We start from the raw sequence: 19,308 nt of genomic DNA, 5'->3' as shown, positions 1-19,308 counted from the left end.
TTCTTTCCTTTTCCTCCATGGGAACACCTCACCTGCGAAGCAAGACTTGTGTGGCAAATTTTTTGTGCAAGCAGGATATAAAGTTTATCTTAATTTTGTACCACCCACTGTAGGGCGTGGACAGTAGAGATTAGTACACTTGTAAACTGTTATCCCTGTGATGTGGGCAGTGTTTTTCACCCATGGAATCATCTTTTCTTTATTCTTAACAAATAATACAGTTTTCCACAAATGCCGGCCGGTGTGGCCGAGTAGTTCTAGGCGCTACAGTCTGGAACCGCGCGACCGCTACGGTCGCAGGTTCGAATCCTGCCTCAGGCATGGATTTGTGTGATGTCTTTAGGTTAGTTAGGTTTAAGTAGTTCTAAGTTCTAGGGGACTGATGACCTCAGAAGTTAAGTCCCATAGTGCTCAGAGCCATTTGAACCATTTTTTCCCACAAATACCATTGTTCAGTGATTGTGTGTGGAATGTAAGAGAAATCATGTCTATCAAAAAACTGGACACCTTTCTGAGCTGATTAACAGAATTTCACCTTCTGAGGTTGTGATACTGACTTATGACTGTCACAGAAACAAAAAAAAGTGTTTATAAGACACTGACCCACTGACCTTATTTGAAAATAGAAAAAGGGTACATTTTTGATGGAGTTGGGTAGTGAGTAATGTGTTGATAGTGAATTTTTGTGGCATAAGCAGGTGATGGCATAGCTAGTATGATTAATTACTTCACCAATTTTGTATGGAAAACATGAATTTGTCCAGTTTGATCAATAGTGTAAGGAACTAAAGATGATGATCAGGTACAATTTTGGATACCACGAGCTTGGAACAGAGAAGTTTCTGTTTATTTTTACACCGTAATGCATTTTGGACTATCTTTGGCAAACCAGATAGTTATTATTGCTTTTCCCTGAACTTTATTTCTTTTCCAAATTTCTCCTTTGTTTCCTTTACTGTTTCCTCAGTGTACAGATTGAATGACATTGAGTACAGGCTACAACCCAATCTGACTTCCCTTTCATGTCCTTTGACTCTTACAAATGAAGATTAGTTTCTGTACTAACTCCCTGTATTTTATTCCTGTTACCTTCAGAATTTCAAAGAGTATATTCCACTCAACATTGTCAAAAGCTTTCTCTAAATCTACACTTGCTGTAAATGTATATTTTCCTTTTTTCAACCTATCTTCTGAGATAAGTCAAAGGGTCAGTATTGCCTCGCAGATTCCTATATTTCTCCTTAACTCAAACTGATTACTGCTGAGGTTGGCTTCTTTCAGGTTTTCCAGTCTTCTGTAAATAATTTGTGTAAGTATTTTGCAACCATGACTTACTAAACTTGTAATTTGGTGATATGCACACCTGTCAGCTCCTGCCTTCTTTGGAATGGAGCTACTCATTATATTCGCAGTGTCTAATGGTATTTTACTTGCCACATGTACCTTGCACACATGGTATAGTGGTTTTACTGTGGCTGGCTCTTCCAACGCTCTCAATAATTCAGAGGGCAAGTCATGTGTTCTGGGGTCCTTGTTTCAACTCAGATTTTTCAGTGCTCTTTCAGATTCTTCTCAAAGTATTGTATATCTCATCCCATCTTCATCTACTTCCTCCTCCTTTTCTATAGAATTGCCTTCAAGATCATTTTCCTTGTATAGCCCTCTATATATATTTCTTCCACCTTTCAGCTTTCCCCTTTCTGCTTAGTATGTACTGGCTTGATGCACAAGCTCTTGATATTTTTACAACTGGTTCTCTTTTCTCCAAAGGTTGCATTAGTTCTCCTGTATGTGACATTTAACTTTCCCCTAGTCATCCATACTGCTTAGCCATTTTGCACTTTGTCAGTCTCATATTTTAGATTGTCTGTATTCCATTTCTTGCTTCACTAGCTGCATTTTTAAATTTCCTCCTTGTGTCAGTTAGAGTCTGTATCTCATGAGTTATCCAAATATAGTCTGTATCTTGTGTGTGTTCCAAATATATGTACCAGGACTTTCTTTTTGCCTATTTGATTCTGTGCTCTTTTCACTATATCATCTCACAAAGTTACACATTTATCTTCGATTGTATTCTTTTTTCCTTTTTCAGTCAGTTGCTGTCTAATCCTTCATGTCCTCAGAAACCTGTGGTTCTTTCAATTTACCCAGGTCCCACTACCTTAACTTCCCACCTTTTTGCAATTTCTTCAGTTTTAATCTGCAGTCTGTAACCAGTAAGTTTCTCCCAGAGGCTACACCTGCCCCTGGAAATGTTTAGAATTTAAAATATGCTTTCAAAATATTTGTCTTTCCATTACATAATCTAACTGAATTAATCATCTTGAGGTTGAAACTCTTCTGTCTGTGTTTGCTTTACCAGTAGATTTGTGTTTGGAGAGGGCCCGCCTTAAGCCTGAAACTTTCCCGTGTCCCCACTTTACCCAAGTAAGTGGTAAGTGCTAGCAATATTAGACAATGTTCTGTACAAAATTCTACCAGGTGGCTTCCTCTTCCTCCAGTCCATATTCTCCTGCGATTTTTCCTTCTTTTCGTTTTTCTGTTATTTAATACCAGTCCCCATCCCATGACAATTAAATTTTCATCTCCATTGACTATAGGAATAATTTCTTTTATATCATCATACATTTATTTCAATTGTGTCATATGCAGAGCAAGTAGGCATATAAACTGTTGGGTGTTGACTTTCTTTTTATCTTGGCTGCTGTGTGTTCACCATGCTGTTCATAGTAGCTTACCCACATTCGTACTTTCTTGTTCATTACTAGACCTACTTCTGCAGTGCCTCTCTTTTATTTCGTATTTATAACCCACTACTCATCTGACCAGAGGTCTTGTTTTTCATTCCAGCACACTTCACTAATTTACATTGTATCTAACTCGAGAGGATGCCATTCCCAACCTCCCTACCTCAGAATAAATCTGAGGAGGTGCCAGGAATTGAATTGTTCCTTAAATAAGATCATAGTTGGTACCTTCCTTCACTTTTGGCAAAAATATCAGTGATGAGAGTGTCTCCCATAAAAAATGGGACATCTAAATGTGGGTGAGTATGATGTTAGGCACTTGTAAATATAAACACTTAAATCATGAATTTACTATCCTATTTGACATGGGTAGCAAAAAATTCTGTGTCGCTTGGCACACTGTGACACTGTGGTACAAATGACAGTTTAGAATGATCGATAACAACTAAGTTCATGTAGTGAATGACTGGCTAAAAGCAGAGTCCAAAACACAGCAAAGTCATTGTAAGAGTACAAAATCAGTCCAGAGTGAATACGGAAACAGCAAAAACTGTAAAACATCATATGAAAGACATCCTGAAGGCTTCAGGTGATAAGAGACAAGTGGCAGTATGTGACTTTGCTTGTGTAATTAAGTGCAGAACTCCACCAGATGGCACAAGCCGAGAGTGTAATAGGCACACCATCTGAGGAGCCATGAGGGACTGTCTCTACTTGCCAGCCACATTATGTAGGCTCCATATTGATACTGTAGTTTGGCGGGGAATCTGAATCACTGTCAGATACAAGAGTGAACTCATTGGTGCACATTAGAACAGATATATTAAGTACTTAAATATTTTTTCGCAACAATTCTGCATTATCCACAAATCACCTGACTGCTCTGTAGAATGCACTTCCATTTACACCCCCAGTGTACGCACTGAGTGAGGTGGTGAACTTGTATTCAGCGGCATGACGGTTCAAATCCACATCAGGACATCCTGATTTAGGTTTCCTGTGATTTCCCTAAATTGCTACAGGCAAATGATGGGATGGTTCCTTTGATAAGGGGATAGCCAATTTCCTTCCCCATGTTTTCATACTCCAAGTTTCTGCTCCTTCTCAAATGATGTCATTGTCAACAGGATGTTAAACTCTAATCTTCCTTCCATCATTCCTTCGTACATATCTTGTCTCTTATCAGTGCAGGAGCATTTAGAGTTCATCCGCATTTGCTGGTGTAGGAAGTCATATTTTAACTGTTTGTGGTACTGTTTGCAGTCCTGTTGGAGAGCTAATTGTGTGTGCTGAGTGCATATGGTACAGAGATTAGCAGCACTTCACTTTATCCTGATAGTTTTATGTGTTAGACATTTAGTTTTTTAGTCATCTCACTGCAATTTGCAGCTAGCTTTCCACTTCTGTCACAAAGAATTTATTTACTTTTTCCACTTAATTTTGTGGTGTTTTTAATTTTAACTTTTTTTACAAGCATCCTTCTTTTCATTAAAATTACTTCAGTTGGTGAATGTCAACTGAGTAAAGGTGGAAGTTTTAGGTGGGGTCGGTTAAAAGTGAATCAGAAAGTAGGTTCTTCACTGTAGTGAGAGATAAAGAGGCCCTTTTTCATCCCGATATTGCTGATGACTCAGTAGCTAAGTGAAGAGTACTGCCAGAATAGTTAAAGTATTGTGTGCAAAATAGAATTGTCAACTTAGCTAGAAAACGTATCTTCAATTAATATCACTGAAGAAATTGTGGATATTGCACTATAGATACCGATGCTGGCGTGTTTCAGTAAACTAGCTGTTTAAATGTAACAGATCATGAGATAGAATGGTTACCTTTCTAATTGATCTTGACCGTGAAAAGACAAATATATGTTGATTTAATAATGCTACATTTCAAAATGTGTTGGTCAACATTGATCTTGTAATGAACAAAAGTGTCTTGAAAGAACTTTGTATAAAAATTTGATCCTCCCAGAAGTAGCAATCTCACTTTGATAGTTTTTCTTGTTGCATGTTTGTTCAAGATAACTACTAAATGCTCGGGATATAAATGTGTGAATGTACAGATAGGAACGTGGGTGATCATAACTAATACTTAAATGTATTTAAAAAATTTATAAGAATAAAATTGAAGAGAGTGCAGAATTCACAGCTCAGTGTTATTACAACACTGCAAAGGACACAACATATATGCATTTTGTCTGATGTTAGGAGCATGGCAGCTCATACCATTCACTACTTCCCTACCTTAGCAAAAGAAAAAAAAAAATCTGTATTAGTATATGCCTTCATAATGAGTCAGATATTCAGCACACCTACATTAAAAAGTTTATTGTCATCTAAAATAGGTATTGGGTAAAATATTTTGAAACACAGTATCACTCAGCAGTAGTAAGTTGGGCCACTACACAATGCGCACCGACATTCAAACAGCACACCTGCAACTACCCAAGGCAGCTGGCCAGGAGCATCCCAGTCTCTGACCGCCATCACCAGGTCCGTCGTGCACATGCAGCAATACACCCGTGACATTTGATGTGGATAGCATCTTTATAATCTTTATAAGAGCATGCACTGGCCTCCTGGCCCTCAGATGTTAAAAGTGTTAGAGACATGTAAACGACTTTCATTGTATTCATGTTGAGACCACTCTGTGAACCAATAAATTGTATCTCTTTTATGGATGTGCAGTTCCTTGTGTTCCTAGTTATAACGCAAGTGACAATATCAAGAGTCAAAAGGCTTTACTTCAGTCACTTCTGCAACAACAGCAAGGCCATGTTGGAACGGTTGTTGGTTGTGTTGACCCAGGCTCAGCCACCAGTTGTTCACCTGCTGCTGTTCCCCTCCTTTGATGAATCCTTGGAAGACTGGGACATTTACGAGAAGCAGCTTTGCCATAATTTCCTGGTGTTCCGGGTGCCAGACATGGAGGTCTGTCATGCTTCTGATCGTGCATACCCCTTACTTACTGTGCCAGTTAGCTCCTCTGCAAGAACCAGCGTCACTTTCTTTTGACAATATGTGTAGTTTGCTGTCCCCCTATCGTCACAAGCATACACATGTGGTTGCTGCATGTGTTGTATTCTACAAATGTCGCAAACAGCTGCAGCAATCATATATCGATTTTGGGCAGCCAATTTTCATGACCTCAGTTGTAAGTGTCGATTCATCATAGCTAAGTCTCGGGAGGCTTATGCAGATACAGTGGTCAGAGATTCAATAACTTGTTTGGCCCAGATAAGAGAGTGCAGTAATATGTCCTTCAGTTTGAAGACCCCACGTTAGTAGAGGTTTCGAATATTGCAGTCATTCAAGGTCTCCTGTGCCATGTAGTGCCAGTTAGAGGCTTGGAGTGATGTTGTCATTTTTGACAGCATGCATCTCTGGCGCATGGAGCCTAGCATGCTGGAGGGAAGAGGAGGTAGCCACAGTACAAACAAGCCATCCGGACTGCCACAGACAAACACATCATATGCAGGAACATCAAATGCCACTTCTTATGTTGTGCCCCTCTTGTTTCATACAGCATGAGTGGGTGGCCTCATGTCATTTAAAAAAAAAAATTAAAAAAAAAAAAACAGAAACAGAAGGTCACCACATAGCAGTGGTATGTCAATCTCTACCCAGACAGGAGTCATTGCAGGAGTCACTGGACGTCGATTTCGTACTGTTTCGTCATTGTGTTCGCCATTGTATGCAGGCCAGTACAAACTTTTCATTGAAGTCCATGTGACGGATAAGCCAATTATCGTATAAATCAATGTGAGAGTCACCCTGTCCCCACTCAACAGGCAGATCTCTGCCAGGATCAAATCCCCATTGGTATGCATCAAGCATCAATTGGTAAGCTATAACTAACAGTAGATTCCTGTTCTCAGGCAATTCATGATCGACAATGTTAAAAAGCCAGTTGTCTGTTCTGTTACATACTTGATGGTTAATGCTGTGAGTACTGAAAATTGGTTTGGGTAAATGCCTTTGATACTTTTAGTTTTTCTATTGCAGATGTGGTGTTCTACCAAGTGGCTTATCACAAAGTAGATTCCTCGTTGTCTGAGTTTTTGGCTCTGTTTGACCCAGGATTAGGTTGTGCAAACAATTTAACACCACATATCACTCTCAAACTCAAACCCTCTTTCCACCCTCGCTTTTTTCAGGAGAGGCCATTGCCGGTAGCTTTATGTGATCAGATTAAGACAGAGCTGGATCACTTAACATCATTGGGATAATTAGGCCTATTTCCTCATGTGAATGGGCTATGTCCTTAGTGTTTGTAAAGAAACCGTCTGGTCAGCTTCAGGTCTGTGAACTTCGAAGTTACTATTAGTGTACAGTCAGTCATAGACACTTATCCCTGTGTAGCCTAGAGGAGTTGCCCACGAAGTTGGCTGGTGATCAGTTCTTTTCAAAAATCCACTTTGCCGAAGCCTACCTTCAGATTCTGTTGGACAAGGCATCGGAACAGTTGCCTGTGTTTAATACGTCTTTCGGCCTCTATCAGTGTCAACGACTAATGTTTGGGGTCACTTGTGTGCTTGCCACCTTTCAGTGTTTTTTAGAACAGGTTATGATGGTTGTCCCTCATTGCATTAACTGTCTTGATGATGTAATTGTGACAGATTCTACCACAGAGGATCACCAATGTAACCTCTGTCCTTTGTTTGCTGTTCTACAGGCTGTGGGGTTGTCAAATGTAATCTCCCTGAGTCTCACTTTTTCCTGCCTACCATCATTTATTTGGGCCATGAAATTTCCCAGCAGGGCATACGCCACATGGAACAACATTTTGCTGGGATTACAGCTGTGTCCTGTCGGTCTAATCTATGAGAGCTTCAGGCATTCCTCAACAAAGTGGCATGCTATTTCCAGAGTAGCTACTATCACCCACCCCTTGCATCTGTTGCTTTGGAAAAGTGCTCCATTTGTTTGGTCTGCAGCCTATGAGCATGCCTTTGTGCAGCTTAAAGATAGTCTTTGCTCCACACCTTGTCTTGCATCATTTCGACCCAGCAAGCATCTGGTCCTGACCAGGGTTCTGTCACAGTACAGAGTGAGAGCAGTCCTAGCCCATCACCATGCAAATGATTGCAAACAGCCTATTGCCTTTGCACCGAAAATGCTCAACTCAGTTCAGCAACATTGTTATCAGGGGAAAAAGAAGCTCTTGTTATTGTCTATGCCTCAAAAAATTTCTGCATGGTGCAGAATTTTATTTAATTACCGACCATAAGCCTTTGTTTTCCCTGTCTAACCGGCATCCTTACTGGACAAAGCCACACTTTGTCTTCAGTGTTGGGCTCTGTTCTTGTCTCAGTACATTTATGAGATCCATTTTCGTCCTGTGTCACAACATACAAACGCGGATGCTCTTTCCCAGGTCCCCATGGGCCCTGACCCCCCATTTGACCAGGAGAAACTGCTTTATTTTCAACTGGATATGGAGGTAAGGCATGTGGTACAAGGTGTGCAACTTTGCTTCTGCCATTTTTTCCCCAACATTTGAGGCTATAATGAAACAAAATGGTTACATGTGTATCATTCAAAGTATTTCCATCACTGGCTACTACTTTCTCCCATCTTTCAGGCAGTGTATGAATCTTGCATTAAAAAAAAAAAAATGTTCATCTTTTGAAGCAATCCACGAATCGATCCAATTTGTGACGTCTTCATGAGACCGGAAGTGTTGGTCAGCCAGGCCATGTGCCATTGATCTAAACAGGTGATAGAGGGAGCAATGGCGGGTGAGATAGGACTTCCCATTTTAACGTTTCCAAGTACGTTTTGACCTCTTTTGCAACGTGAGGTCGAGCATTGTCATGCTGCAAAATCACATTATCGTGCCTCTCACTGTATTGTGGCCGTTTGTCTTTTAATGCCATGCCCAAATGCATTAATTGCGTTCGATAATGAGCACCTGTGATTGTTTCACTTGGTTTTCACACCTCATAGTACACGACGCTGAGCTGGTCCCACCAAATGCAGAGCGTGATCTTGGAGCCATGAATATTCGGTTTGGCCATCGACATGGAATCATGGCCGGTATATCCCAATGATTTTTTGCATTTAGGGTTATCATAATGAACCCATTTTTTGTCCCCGGTCACAATGTGATGCAGAAATCCCTTCCGTTTTTGCCTCAGTAGCAACTGTTCACAAACACACAAACACTGTTCAGTGTCTCTTGCTCTCAGCTCACACGGGACCCAAGTTCCTTCTTTCTGAATCATGCCCATAGCCTTGAGACGTTTTAAAATGGCTTGCTGTGTCACTACCACTAGTCGTGCCAGTTCTTCTTGTGTTTGATGCGAGTCTTCACCCAGCAATGTCTCCAATTCTCCATCTTTGAAAACATTCTCTCTTCCACCACTGTGCCCATCTACGATGTTAAAATTACCATCCTTGAAGCGTTGAAACCACTCACAATACATTCTTTCACCAATAGCATCCTTACCATACGTACTTGAGAGCGTTCGATGAGACTCAGCTGCTGTTTTGTTCATGTTGAAACAAAACAGTAACACCTCCCGCAAATGATGATAATTAGGCTCGTAAACTGACATTTTCAATCAATAACAACTTTATGATGCAGACACAAACCGAATAATGTTTGAATGAGGGTATGTTGGCCGAGGTCCAAGCTAACTGCCTGACGTCTGCGATCTGTTTCTTTCGACCGCTACTTACTGTTGTCGCCACCTATCGCCAAACGGCGGAAGCAGAGTTGTACATCTTGTAGATGGCTTTCCCACCACCAGTTCCTCTGCTGTGGAGACAGATTCAGTACTCGAGCAGGTCGTACGCATGATACGAGGCATGTTGAGGAAATATCTTTTTTATGGAAAATGTGTATTTGAAAAAAAAATACAGGATACTATTGATACACTTGACTATTTTTCCACATAATTGCCATCCCGTTCAGTTCATCTAGTGAGCTGTGGCATAAACTTCTTATGCCCTCCTAGAAGAACTCTCCCTCCATCTCCTTCCCCCACTTCAGAGCAGCTGTGTGTCAGTTGAAAATTTAATTCCATTCATGTGCCTTAGGGAGGAGAGATGATATGGGGGTGATTCTGAACATCCCAGCCAAATGAGTCCAAGAGTGCCTTGGTGGTCAAGGCTGTGCAAGTATGTGCGTTATCATACAACAAGCTCACTGCTCTCATGAACATTCCTCTCCTTTTGTTTTGAATGCTCCTTTTGAGTTTTTTAGGGTCTCACAATATTGTTGTGCATTGATCTCCCCCCCCCCCCCTTTCCCCCCTCCCCAAAACCAGAAATTCAACCGAAATGATGCCTTTTCTGTTTGAACATTCTGGCAGATGGGGAATTGGTGTGACACCACTGTGATGATTGTTTTCTTGTCTCTGGTGAGTAATGAGCCACCTACATTTCATCTCCAGTCACAATAGAGCTCAGAAAATCCTCACTTTCTAATTCAATTCACTCAAGAAACCAGCGGGCATTATTGGCCCAATTTTTATTTTGCTGCTCTTTCAGCTGTTTTGGGACCATCTTGTGCACAGTTTCCAGTACCCCAGCGCTTCTGTGAGAGTCTTGTATAAAGGACTTCTGATGAGTTGTGGAAACATTGCAGAAATTTTATCCACTGTGAGTCAGCAGTCCTCACAGACAGTTTCCATGATTTTTTTGTGTTTCAACTCATCAGTTGAAATTGAAGGTATTCAACTCCTCTGTTTGTCATGAATGTTTATTGTGCCTCCCCTAAACTCCCTGCACCACTTAAACACACTCATTCTGTTCATAACACCTTCGCCGTATACTTTTGTTTCGCAGAAAAATTTGGTAGGATTTCTTACCGACATCTTTCGTGCAACTTTACACTACAGTGTGAATTTACATACTACTATGTTCCTGCAATGCTCACTCTTGTCAGGGGATCCCCTTCTACCACTCAGGGTCACCAACCCTTAAAAGAGCCCGTCTCAGTATACTTATTTTTATTCTCTTTTCTATAGAAGGGTTTACTTCCTGCGTTGGTACTCCTGTGGCTCTATGGCTGGAGGTCCTCTGCTTATGACATCAGGATCACTGGAAGATTTCTTGCATAAAACCACTGGCATTTCCCCATGTGTTTTGGCTGAGCATTGTAGAAGAGTGGAACACCTTGTCATGGCCTGCTACAAGTGTTTGGATCAGCAGGTGATGCCACACACTGTGTTTTTGCTATGGCCAGCCCCTACACAGCCTTGGAAAAGAGTCCACATTGATTTCACTGGTCCATTTTTAAACATTTTCTGGTTATTAGCAAATGATGCTTTTTCTCATTTCTCCTATGTCGTTCGTTGTCCTTCTGTGACTGTCAGTGCCCTGTTGAAAGTATTCTCTATAGAAGGTTTACTTTACCCTGTGGTTTTGGACAATGGTCCTTAGTTTGTGGCAGAATTTTTCAAAGACTTTTGTACGCACAAGTGGCATTCACCACATCATGGTACCTCCTTTCCATACTATTCCACACACAGTTGAATGGCAACGCTGAATGTTTTGTCCATATGATTAAAATATAGATGTGCAAGTATGTAAAAGGTTTCCCAGCCGAGGAGGCTGTCACTGTTTTTATTTTGGGGAAAAAAAAGCTCTTACAAGACTGTGGCAATTGAGGCCAAAAGCCCTGCTGAGCTGCTGTGCAGCCGTCAGCCACGGACACTGCTCATCCTCTTGCTGCTCAGCAGGCATCTCCCATCACCACTGGTTTTGTTGACATTGCACCTAGCACAACAGTTTGGGCCAGGATGTTTAGACAGTGCCCTAACTGGATTCCGGCTGTTTTCCACAGCAGGTACGCCCATCACATCTTCATGGTTTGCAGCAAAGATCGACTTGTGGCATGCCACCGGAACCAGTTCCCTCCCAGGATGGGCACAGGGTCCCCTCCTTTGCCCATGGGCCCAACACCTTGTCCTTTGTGGGCCCTGCGCACACCAGGGTCAAGCAGGCCTGGTCGTACCCACGTACCTTGTCAGTGTGTGCTTCGTCAGAACTGACAGCAGGTTTGCTTTCTGTGGCCGGTGGCATTGCCTCCCACTGTGCTGAGAGGTCACTGCCATCAGTGGGGTGGAAGCCACGTGTCCAATGCCAGAACCTCCCCTCTCCAGTACACCACCATTGATGCCCATGCCAGCACCCCTTGTTATAGACTCTGACGTCCAGATAGTCCCCACTCCCTTATCACTAATCCTGTCCACTGGGCTCGACAGGCATTGGGGGTGCACTTGTTTCACTCACTTTTGTCCATACGCACCAGTCCAGATGGATTCAGAATTTCTCACACTTTTGGCTGCTGCACCTGGCACCGCACTGGACATCTTTTCAGTCACAGAATCGTGGATAGTGACACTTGCTCCCCACCCCCCCAATCCCCCTCCACAAGAAAGGAGGTTACCATACCTACCACCCACATCAGTCATAAGTTGGGCCACTATGGCAAACGTAGTGCATGCTGACATTCAAACAGTGTGCCCACAACTACCTGAGGTGGCCGCCAGGGACAGCCTGGTCTGCCGTGTGTGCACAACACTATGACAGTGACACTTGATGCCGATAGCATCTTTATGTTTTCAAATGTGTTTGAGACATGTAAACTGCTTTCAGTCTATCCTATTTGGTGTTACTCCATCACCAAATAGGTTGTATCTCTTCTATGACCATGTGTTTCGTTGTGTTCCTAATTAGAATAACACGTTCGTGTACTCTGTGTTGTTTAATTATCCGTTTGCTGTGTAGTGTGTTTCAGATTTATTTTAAATATTTGGTAAGTTGTTTCAGATCTCTATTCTTCTTCTTCTTCTTCTTCTTCTTCTTTCTTTTAATTGAAATTTATGTCTAGGTCTGTAAGTTCCTGTTCAAAGTTAGAACTTTTTATGTAATAATTGCTATTGTTTTTGTTAATGTTGTTATACCAGTTAATGGATACTCTTAAAAGGTGCAGCTAGAATCACTACATTTACTGAAGTTATTTAAAATAAATCTGATGACTGTTTTTATTTGTTATTCTTGTAGTGGTTTCTGTAGTTTGGAATTTATATCTATAAATCAAGCACATGCTTCTCAGAAAAGAATTCCATTGCTAAGAATTTAGCTCATATATAAATAGCACGTAACTACAAGGAGCAGACAGTTACACACTAAGTATACTGATGACATTCTGTGTACTAGTGCTTTCATTCTGCTCTAAGAACTTTTTATTTGTTATGAAAAATGAAGTGTCTTGGCTGGAATAACAATAGTGTTATGAAGTGGATCAGATTGCTACTTACGACAATGAGGAGGCATTGACAAGCAGACAGGCATATCTAAAAGTGGACTGTTCTGTATTATTTAGCTACCAAACAATGCTCTTCATTGGATGAAGAAACACATCTGGTAAAGGACTTTGTCTGATATCTAAATAATGTCCAACATTGTACTTTTAAATGTACCTGTCTGCTGGTCAATGCCTCCTCATTGTCATAATTAGCAGTCTATTCTAATACATATTGTTACTTTTATATTTTACAGCTCTTTGTAGAGTTCCATGTTTTGTATGCCTGTCATTCTCCATCTATCAGCTGTAGTTCAGACCATTAGTTTACTTTTTTCAGTGTTACTGTATTGGGTATTGTTCATTTGCAAACATATCACCACCACCACCACCACCACCACCACCACCACCACCTAGTTTACACCCACTGCTAGACACATTTCTCCTTTAGACTTCAGTCTTTACATTACACTGAAATAAACACTGGTATTAAGTCAACTGTAAAGTTAAATAATATTGAAGTTTTGTATGTGGTAATATTGTATTAGTCCATAATTTGAGAAAATTTTAGATACATTTACATTGTGTCTTCTTACAAGGGAAACTCCCCATCACAACCCCCTCAGATTAATGGTAATAAGGCCCAGTGGATAGCCCGTCAAAAACTGAACACAGATCAAACATGAAAACAGGAAGAAGGTGTATTGAACTGTGGGGAAAAAAGAGCAAAATAGAAACAGTGAGTGGTCAAAAAAAAAAAAAAAGAAGTGTAATAAAAAGCAGCCTGAAATGGCAATGATGTCTTGGATAAGTGGTCATTATATAAATGTAATGAATAGTGATAGCAGGCAGGGTACCACATAGACATCTCACAGAAGTGAAAACAACAAATAAACAGGTGTGAAGTATGTTACAACAAAAGAATTCAGCTCTCAAAACCTCCAAAAGGAACACAACTTCAAAAACAGTAAAAACTTATATTTTGACAGAGCACAGAGAAACTGTGTGGTAGGTGAAACTGTTGCGTTCATTTGTTGCAGCTTATGTGACAAACTATTATGTTTTCATCATTTCCTTGGGAGTGATCACATTCACATTCATACAAACACCTATATTGAGCAAGAAGGTATATCTCACAGCTTCCTGTTTTCATGCTTGATCTGTATTCAGTTTTTGACAGGCTCTCCTCTGGGCCCTCTTACCACAAAATCTGAGTGGTGTGTGGTGGGGAGATCCCTTGTTAGAACAGTTGGAGGTACTTTTCAGACTGACTGGAAAAAAATTAACAAGAGAATCCATTTTTCTCAATGCTGCACAATTTTACTTTGATTACTGTAGCTGTTTTATTTTCATTTCAGTTAAATTGTGGTTATAAGTTAGCTTCTTGAAAATTACTTATTTACATATGCAGGAGTGGACAAAAATATGGGAACACAAGAAATGCAACACATTACCATGCCTAATACAATGTAGGAAAACCATTGGCATTCAAAACAGCTTCCCATTTCCTTGGAGTGGATAAATACAGCTCATGTATTATTTTCAAAGGAATCTTCTACCAGTCTTCCTGTAAATTAGTGGAAAGTTTGTATAAAACTATAGGCTCAGTAATACAATAATACTGAGATCTGGTGACTGTGGTGACGATGGGAGTTGCAACACTTCATCCTTGTGCTCACAAAACCAGACCTGGACGATGTGAGCCATGTGAACAACTTGTCTTGGTACATAGTATCCCTATTGGGGAACAAATGTTGTACCACGGAAAGGACCTGATCAGCCAAAATTTACACATAATCTTTGACAGTAATGCCACTTTGCAGAGTAACCATGGGACCCTTAGAATGTCATATGGCTGCCCAAATCATTACCAAACCTCCACCACATTTAACTCGTGGGACATTAACTCAGCCAGAAGTTGGGGACAGTGTGAAATGAGACTCGTCTGACAAAATGACTTTTTTCCATTGCTCTGTTGTCCAGGTAATACCTGGCTTTGGCACCACATTTTCCTGTATTCACATTTGCCTGAGTGATGTGTGGTTTGGGAATTTCAGCTCACTCTGCAATTCCAAGCTTATGGAGCTCCCGTGATGTTTTGGTGCTGACAGAGTTCACAAGTGCGAATTCAGTTCTGCAGTGACTTTTGCAGCTGTCGTCTTCTTATTTTTCATCAAAGTCCTCTTTGGCAACCATCTTATCATGATCATTTAACACACACTTCCATACACATTGTGATTTAGTGGGCAATATTTTTCTGTTGCCCCTGTAGACTGTATAAATCTTCGATATGGTGCCTCTTGAAACACCAAACACTTTGGTGCCCTTGGTTATGGAAGCACTGAAAATCATGTATTAAGCATTGAGCCTATGCTTTTCAGATGTAGGAATGTTCTTTGTCACTGAACCATCTGCCTGAAGATAGAGCTTGATGCCAAAACTATATCCAAACCAAAATTGAGCAGAGTGAAACAAGAGCATCACATTACTAGCAATTTCAAAGCAACAATTATATTATGTTTTCTAGGAGCTCGTGCCAAAGAATCAGAGGGAGACTGCACTACAACATGTGCCATCACTCCTGGAAATTGCAGCACATGCCTACTTCCCAGGGAGTTTCCTTGTTGGACCACAGTTTCCAATGAGGAGATATTTGAATTTTGTGAAAGGGAAGTATGATCAGGTAAAAATAAATATGCTGTTTTGAAAACTTACTTCTCAACTTTGGTGGAAGATTAAGTAGCAAAGTGATATGTCTGTATGTTGCTAAAAATATATAATTATGCATTTATCATGGTTATAGTTTATTTCTACTTACCACCTCTCCTCCCTCCTTCATGTGAATCGTTGTTAGTCCTTTTATTTATTTAGTATAATGAAAGTCCATAAATGTAGGATTATTTAGCATTTTTTAATCTTCATACTGACCAAGTAGGATTATGTAACAACTTCAGTTCTTCTTCTTTCGTTGTTTCCTATTTTTCCAGTAGTCCTTCGTCTTCTCCCCATGTTGTAATTTTCTTTCTTCTGTCCATCTTGTTCCAAATTTTGTATTTCTTCTGCCTTGGAAATTTAGTATTTTATTGTTAGAAAGGTTTCTTTCTGTTATCTTCAATTCTCTGTTATTGTTTCTTTTCAGTTCTTTTTTTACTTCTGTGATTCATGGTATTGTCTCTTTCTTTTCCATAAATACATTTTTTTTAGCACATTCACATTCATTTGATAGAAGTGTTCATAGAGGATTTATCTTCGCTTTGCCATTACTTCCAATATTTTTTTATTTTTATAGATTTCTTCATTACTTCTCATTTTCCAACAATCTGTAGTTTGTATTGCACCCATTATTTTTCTAATGATCCGTCTTTCAAATACCCCTATTCTGCGCAGCTTGTAGTTCATCGTTAAGCATTCACACAAACATTCGGGTTACCACTGTGGTATAGTCTTTAAGTTTTGTTTTTCTAGATTTTCAATTCCTGTTATATATATATATTTTTATCAAACCATACATACTCTTTTCCTTATTATTAGCTCTTACAGCCATCGCAAATTTTTCTAGTCCATTCCGCTGTACAGTTTCTCTAAGATATTCAAATTTACTAATGTGCTCTGTTTTACATATTTGTGTGTCTGGGTGTTTTGTTGCAGTTTTTTAAATATTTGTCATCAATTTTGTTTTTCATCTGAAATTTTGAGTCCAGTTCTATTCACTATTTTTTTCAGAAGATGTATTTCAGTAACTACTTCCATCAGATTTTGTGAAAGTATTGCAAAATCATCTGCAAAAGCCAGACAGTTTAACTTTAATTCCATTTGATTGCCTTCCCAGAATTATTGGTTCAGTTTTGAGATTTTGTAGCTCCAAATTCCAGATTCTTACAATTTTTCTCCCAAAACACAGTTAACAGTGGAGGTGACAGGCTGTCCTTACGTCTAAAACCCAATTTTATTTCAGACGGTGTGGGGCCTAGCTCTCAGGGAATGAGAAAAATATAGTGTAGTCAGGTGCTTTTCTTACAATAAAATTGTTTTAAAGTCAGTATTACACAGGTTTTTAACAGGGTCAGAATTGGAACATTGGTATAGCTACCAACAAGTCGTCATTATCTTCCAAAATATTAAAAATACTCCATACCCCGTATCTAGCCAGCACCCCCCTCCCCAACTATCATAAAGGTGCCCTTGACCCAAATTTAACTTTAGATAGAATTTACTAATGATGATATCCAGTGTTTCTCTGTCTCCAGAATCAAATGCTTTCTTGAACCCGATACACGATATTGTTAAAGTTTTCCGGTTAACATTTTTTGGTGAATTATTGATTTTAAGTTAAAAATCTGGTCTGTGCAGGATCTTACCTTTCAAAAACCACACTGATATTCTCCCAGTAGTTTGTCTAAAGTTTCTTCAACTCTGTTGAGGAGAATTTTTGATAATATCTTGTGTGCCACTGGCAGAAGTGATAGTCCTCTGTAATTGTCAACATTTTGTTTGCCTTCTTTTTTATATAATGGGAGGATTAATGCCATTTTCCACTCTTCCGGAATCTTTTCAGTTTTCCAAATGTTTTCAAAAAGAGAGTGTAGATCACTTATAATCTTTGGTTTTGACCATCTCAATAATCCTCCTGTAATGAAGTCTTCACCACTTGGTGGGAAATATTCCTCAGTATTTTATGGTATTGCTGAAAATTCTAAGTTAACTTTACTCACCCACGTGAAATGCTACAAAGTACAATAAGACTCTTATTGTTGGGGGGGGGGGGGGGGGGGGGGATAGAGAGAGAGAGAGAGAGAGAGAGAGAGAGAGAGAGAGCGCCTATACTTCTTCATGCTATTCACATTTGGTGTACCAGTTAGCATGGGAAATGTGTTAATGTCAATATTTCCACTACACAGCACATAATTGCATGCTAAATGATTCTAAGTTCTAATTAATTGCTCATTTTTCTGCTGATGAGAGACGTTTGATTTTATGTTTTAGGATGTTGTATTTTGAGTGTGATGTTTAAAAGTACATGACCAATAATGTGATGATAATAATGATTTTTATGCTACATTGCTTTTGTTATTTACAGCAAAAAAACTACTTGTATAAAGGGTATTATCATTGTATGCATTCAGTTGTTAGTATTAAAAGCTGCTGCTCAAGTCTGTGATATTCTTATAAAGGACATTATCATTATCTGCATTCAGTTTTTAGTATTAAAAGCTGCTGCTCAAGTCTATGGTATTCTGACTACTGCAAATAGTAAATAACTAAGTTTTTGAAAACAGCTACAAGTTGAAAAAATACAAATTGCGACTTGTGGCTGTTTTCAAAAACTTGGTTTTATTGGTCGCTTAATAAATAAATTTTTGTACATTTATACACATTAATAGTATAAGGGGCGATCAAAATGTTTTCATTTGAGGGCCTTTCTGCAGCATATATGCTGTTATGACTTGAGAAAACTACAGTCATCTGCTCATAACTGTGGGAGGTGGTTGATCAGAACTCTGGGAGGTGGTTGATCAGAACTATGATATGTGAAATATTAGTTCACTTTATTAAAAGAAAGATAAAAATATTTATTCAACTTTATGCAATCTATAGCCACAAGAATATGCTGAATATTTAAAGCTGCCTTTGAATATTAAAGCATCACTTGATGCACAGAGTTACTAAACTCATCTCTCGAAGTATAGAGGTACAAAGTTTGAAAATACAGTTCCATCTGTAACATGAATAACACATGTGTTCTAACTAGAGTATGTTATCTCCTTGATCAGAGATCATTATCTCCTTGCTCAGAGGACATGGACTGGGAAAGCCTTCCTCTGCTCGGATGTATGTTGATCTCGGTGCAGTGGCACTGCAGCACTGGGAGACAGGGCATAGCTTCACCAGCGCCTCCCAATGGTCTTTGTGGAATGCAGCAAGACATCGTTAACTTCTGTGGTATTGATGTGAGGTGCTGACCTTGTTACATCACTGCAATCTCTGTATGATATCACATGTGCAACGTAGATCGACTCAGATGTGGATATATAAGCAAATACATGTAGACAAGGGTTTAATGTGGTGTTGGTGTCTTTTCGACGTGCATGTGGTAAATGCGGAAATGTAAGCTATGGCAAACTTATTACCAAATGCGTCCAAACAGGACCAGTGTGGTGGTGTTATTTTCTTGACTGCCAAAGGTCAAACACCAATAGACATCCATATGGGAATGAAGTATGTGTATGAGGCAGCATGTCTGTCAATAACCGCCATTGTAGAATGGTGCTGCTGCTTCAGGATAATGCATGTCTCCAGATCACAAATG

At 39.7% G+C, this 19,308-nt stretch overlaps 1 protein-coding gene across 1 annotated transcript in view; it reads left to right on the top strand.

The window, feature by feature from the left end:
• Nucleotides 1-19,308, top strand: part of LOC126469770 (lysophospholipid acyltransferase 5) — a 175,780-nt gene that overhangs the window by 47,659 nt on the left and 108,813 nt on the right. The window contains exon 5 of the mRNA XM_050096997.1: nt 15,529-15,684. Coding sequence (XP_049952954.1) covers nt 15,529-15,684 — 156 coding nt within the window. The remainder of the gene's footprint in view (nt 1-15,528; nt 15,685-19,308) is intronic.

The sequence above is a fragment of the Schistocerca serialis genome, chromosome 3 (genome assembly GCF_023864345.2).
Source record: "Schistocerca serialis cubense isolate TAMUIC-IGC-003099 chromosome 3, iqSchSeri2.2, whole genome shotgun sequence".
Taxonomy (NCBI): domain Eukaryota; kingdom Metazoa; phylum Arthropoda; class Insecta; order Orthoptera; family Acrididae; genus Schistocerca; species Schistocerca serialis.
The sequence above is the reverse complement of the archived record's forward strand: the minus strand, read 5'-3'. Positions and strand labels throughout refer to the sequence as shown.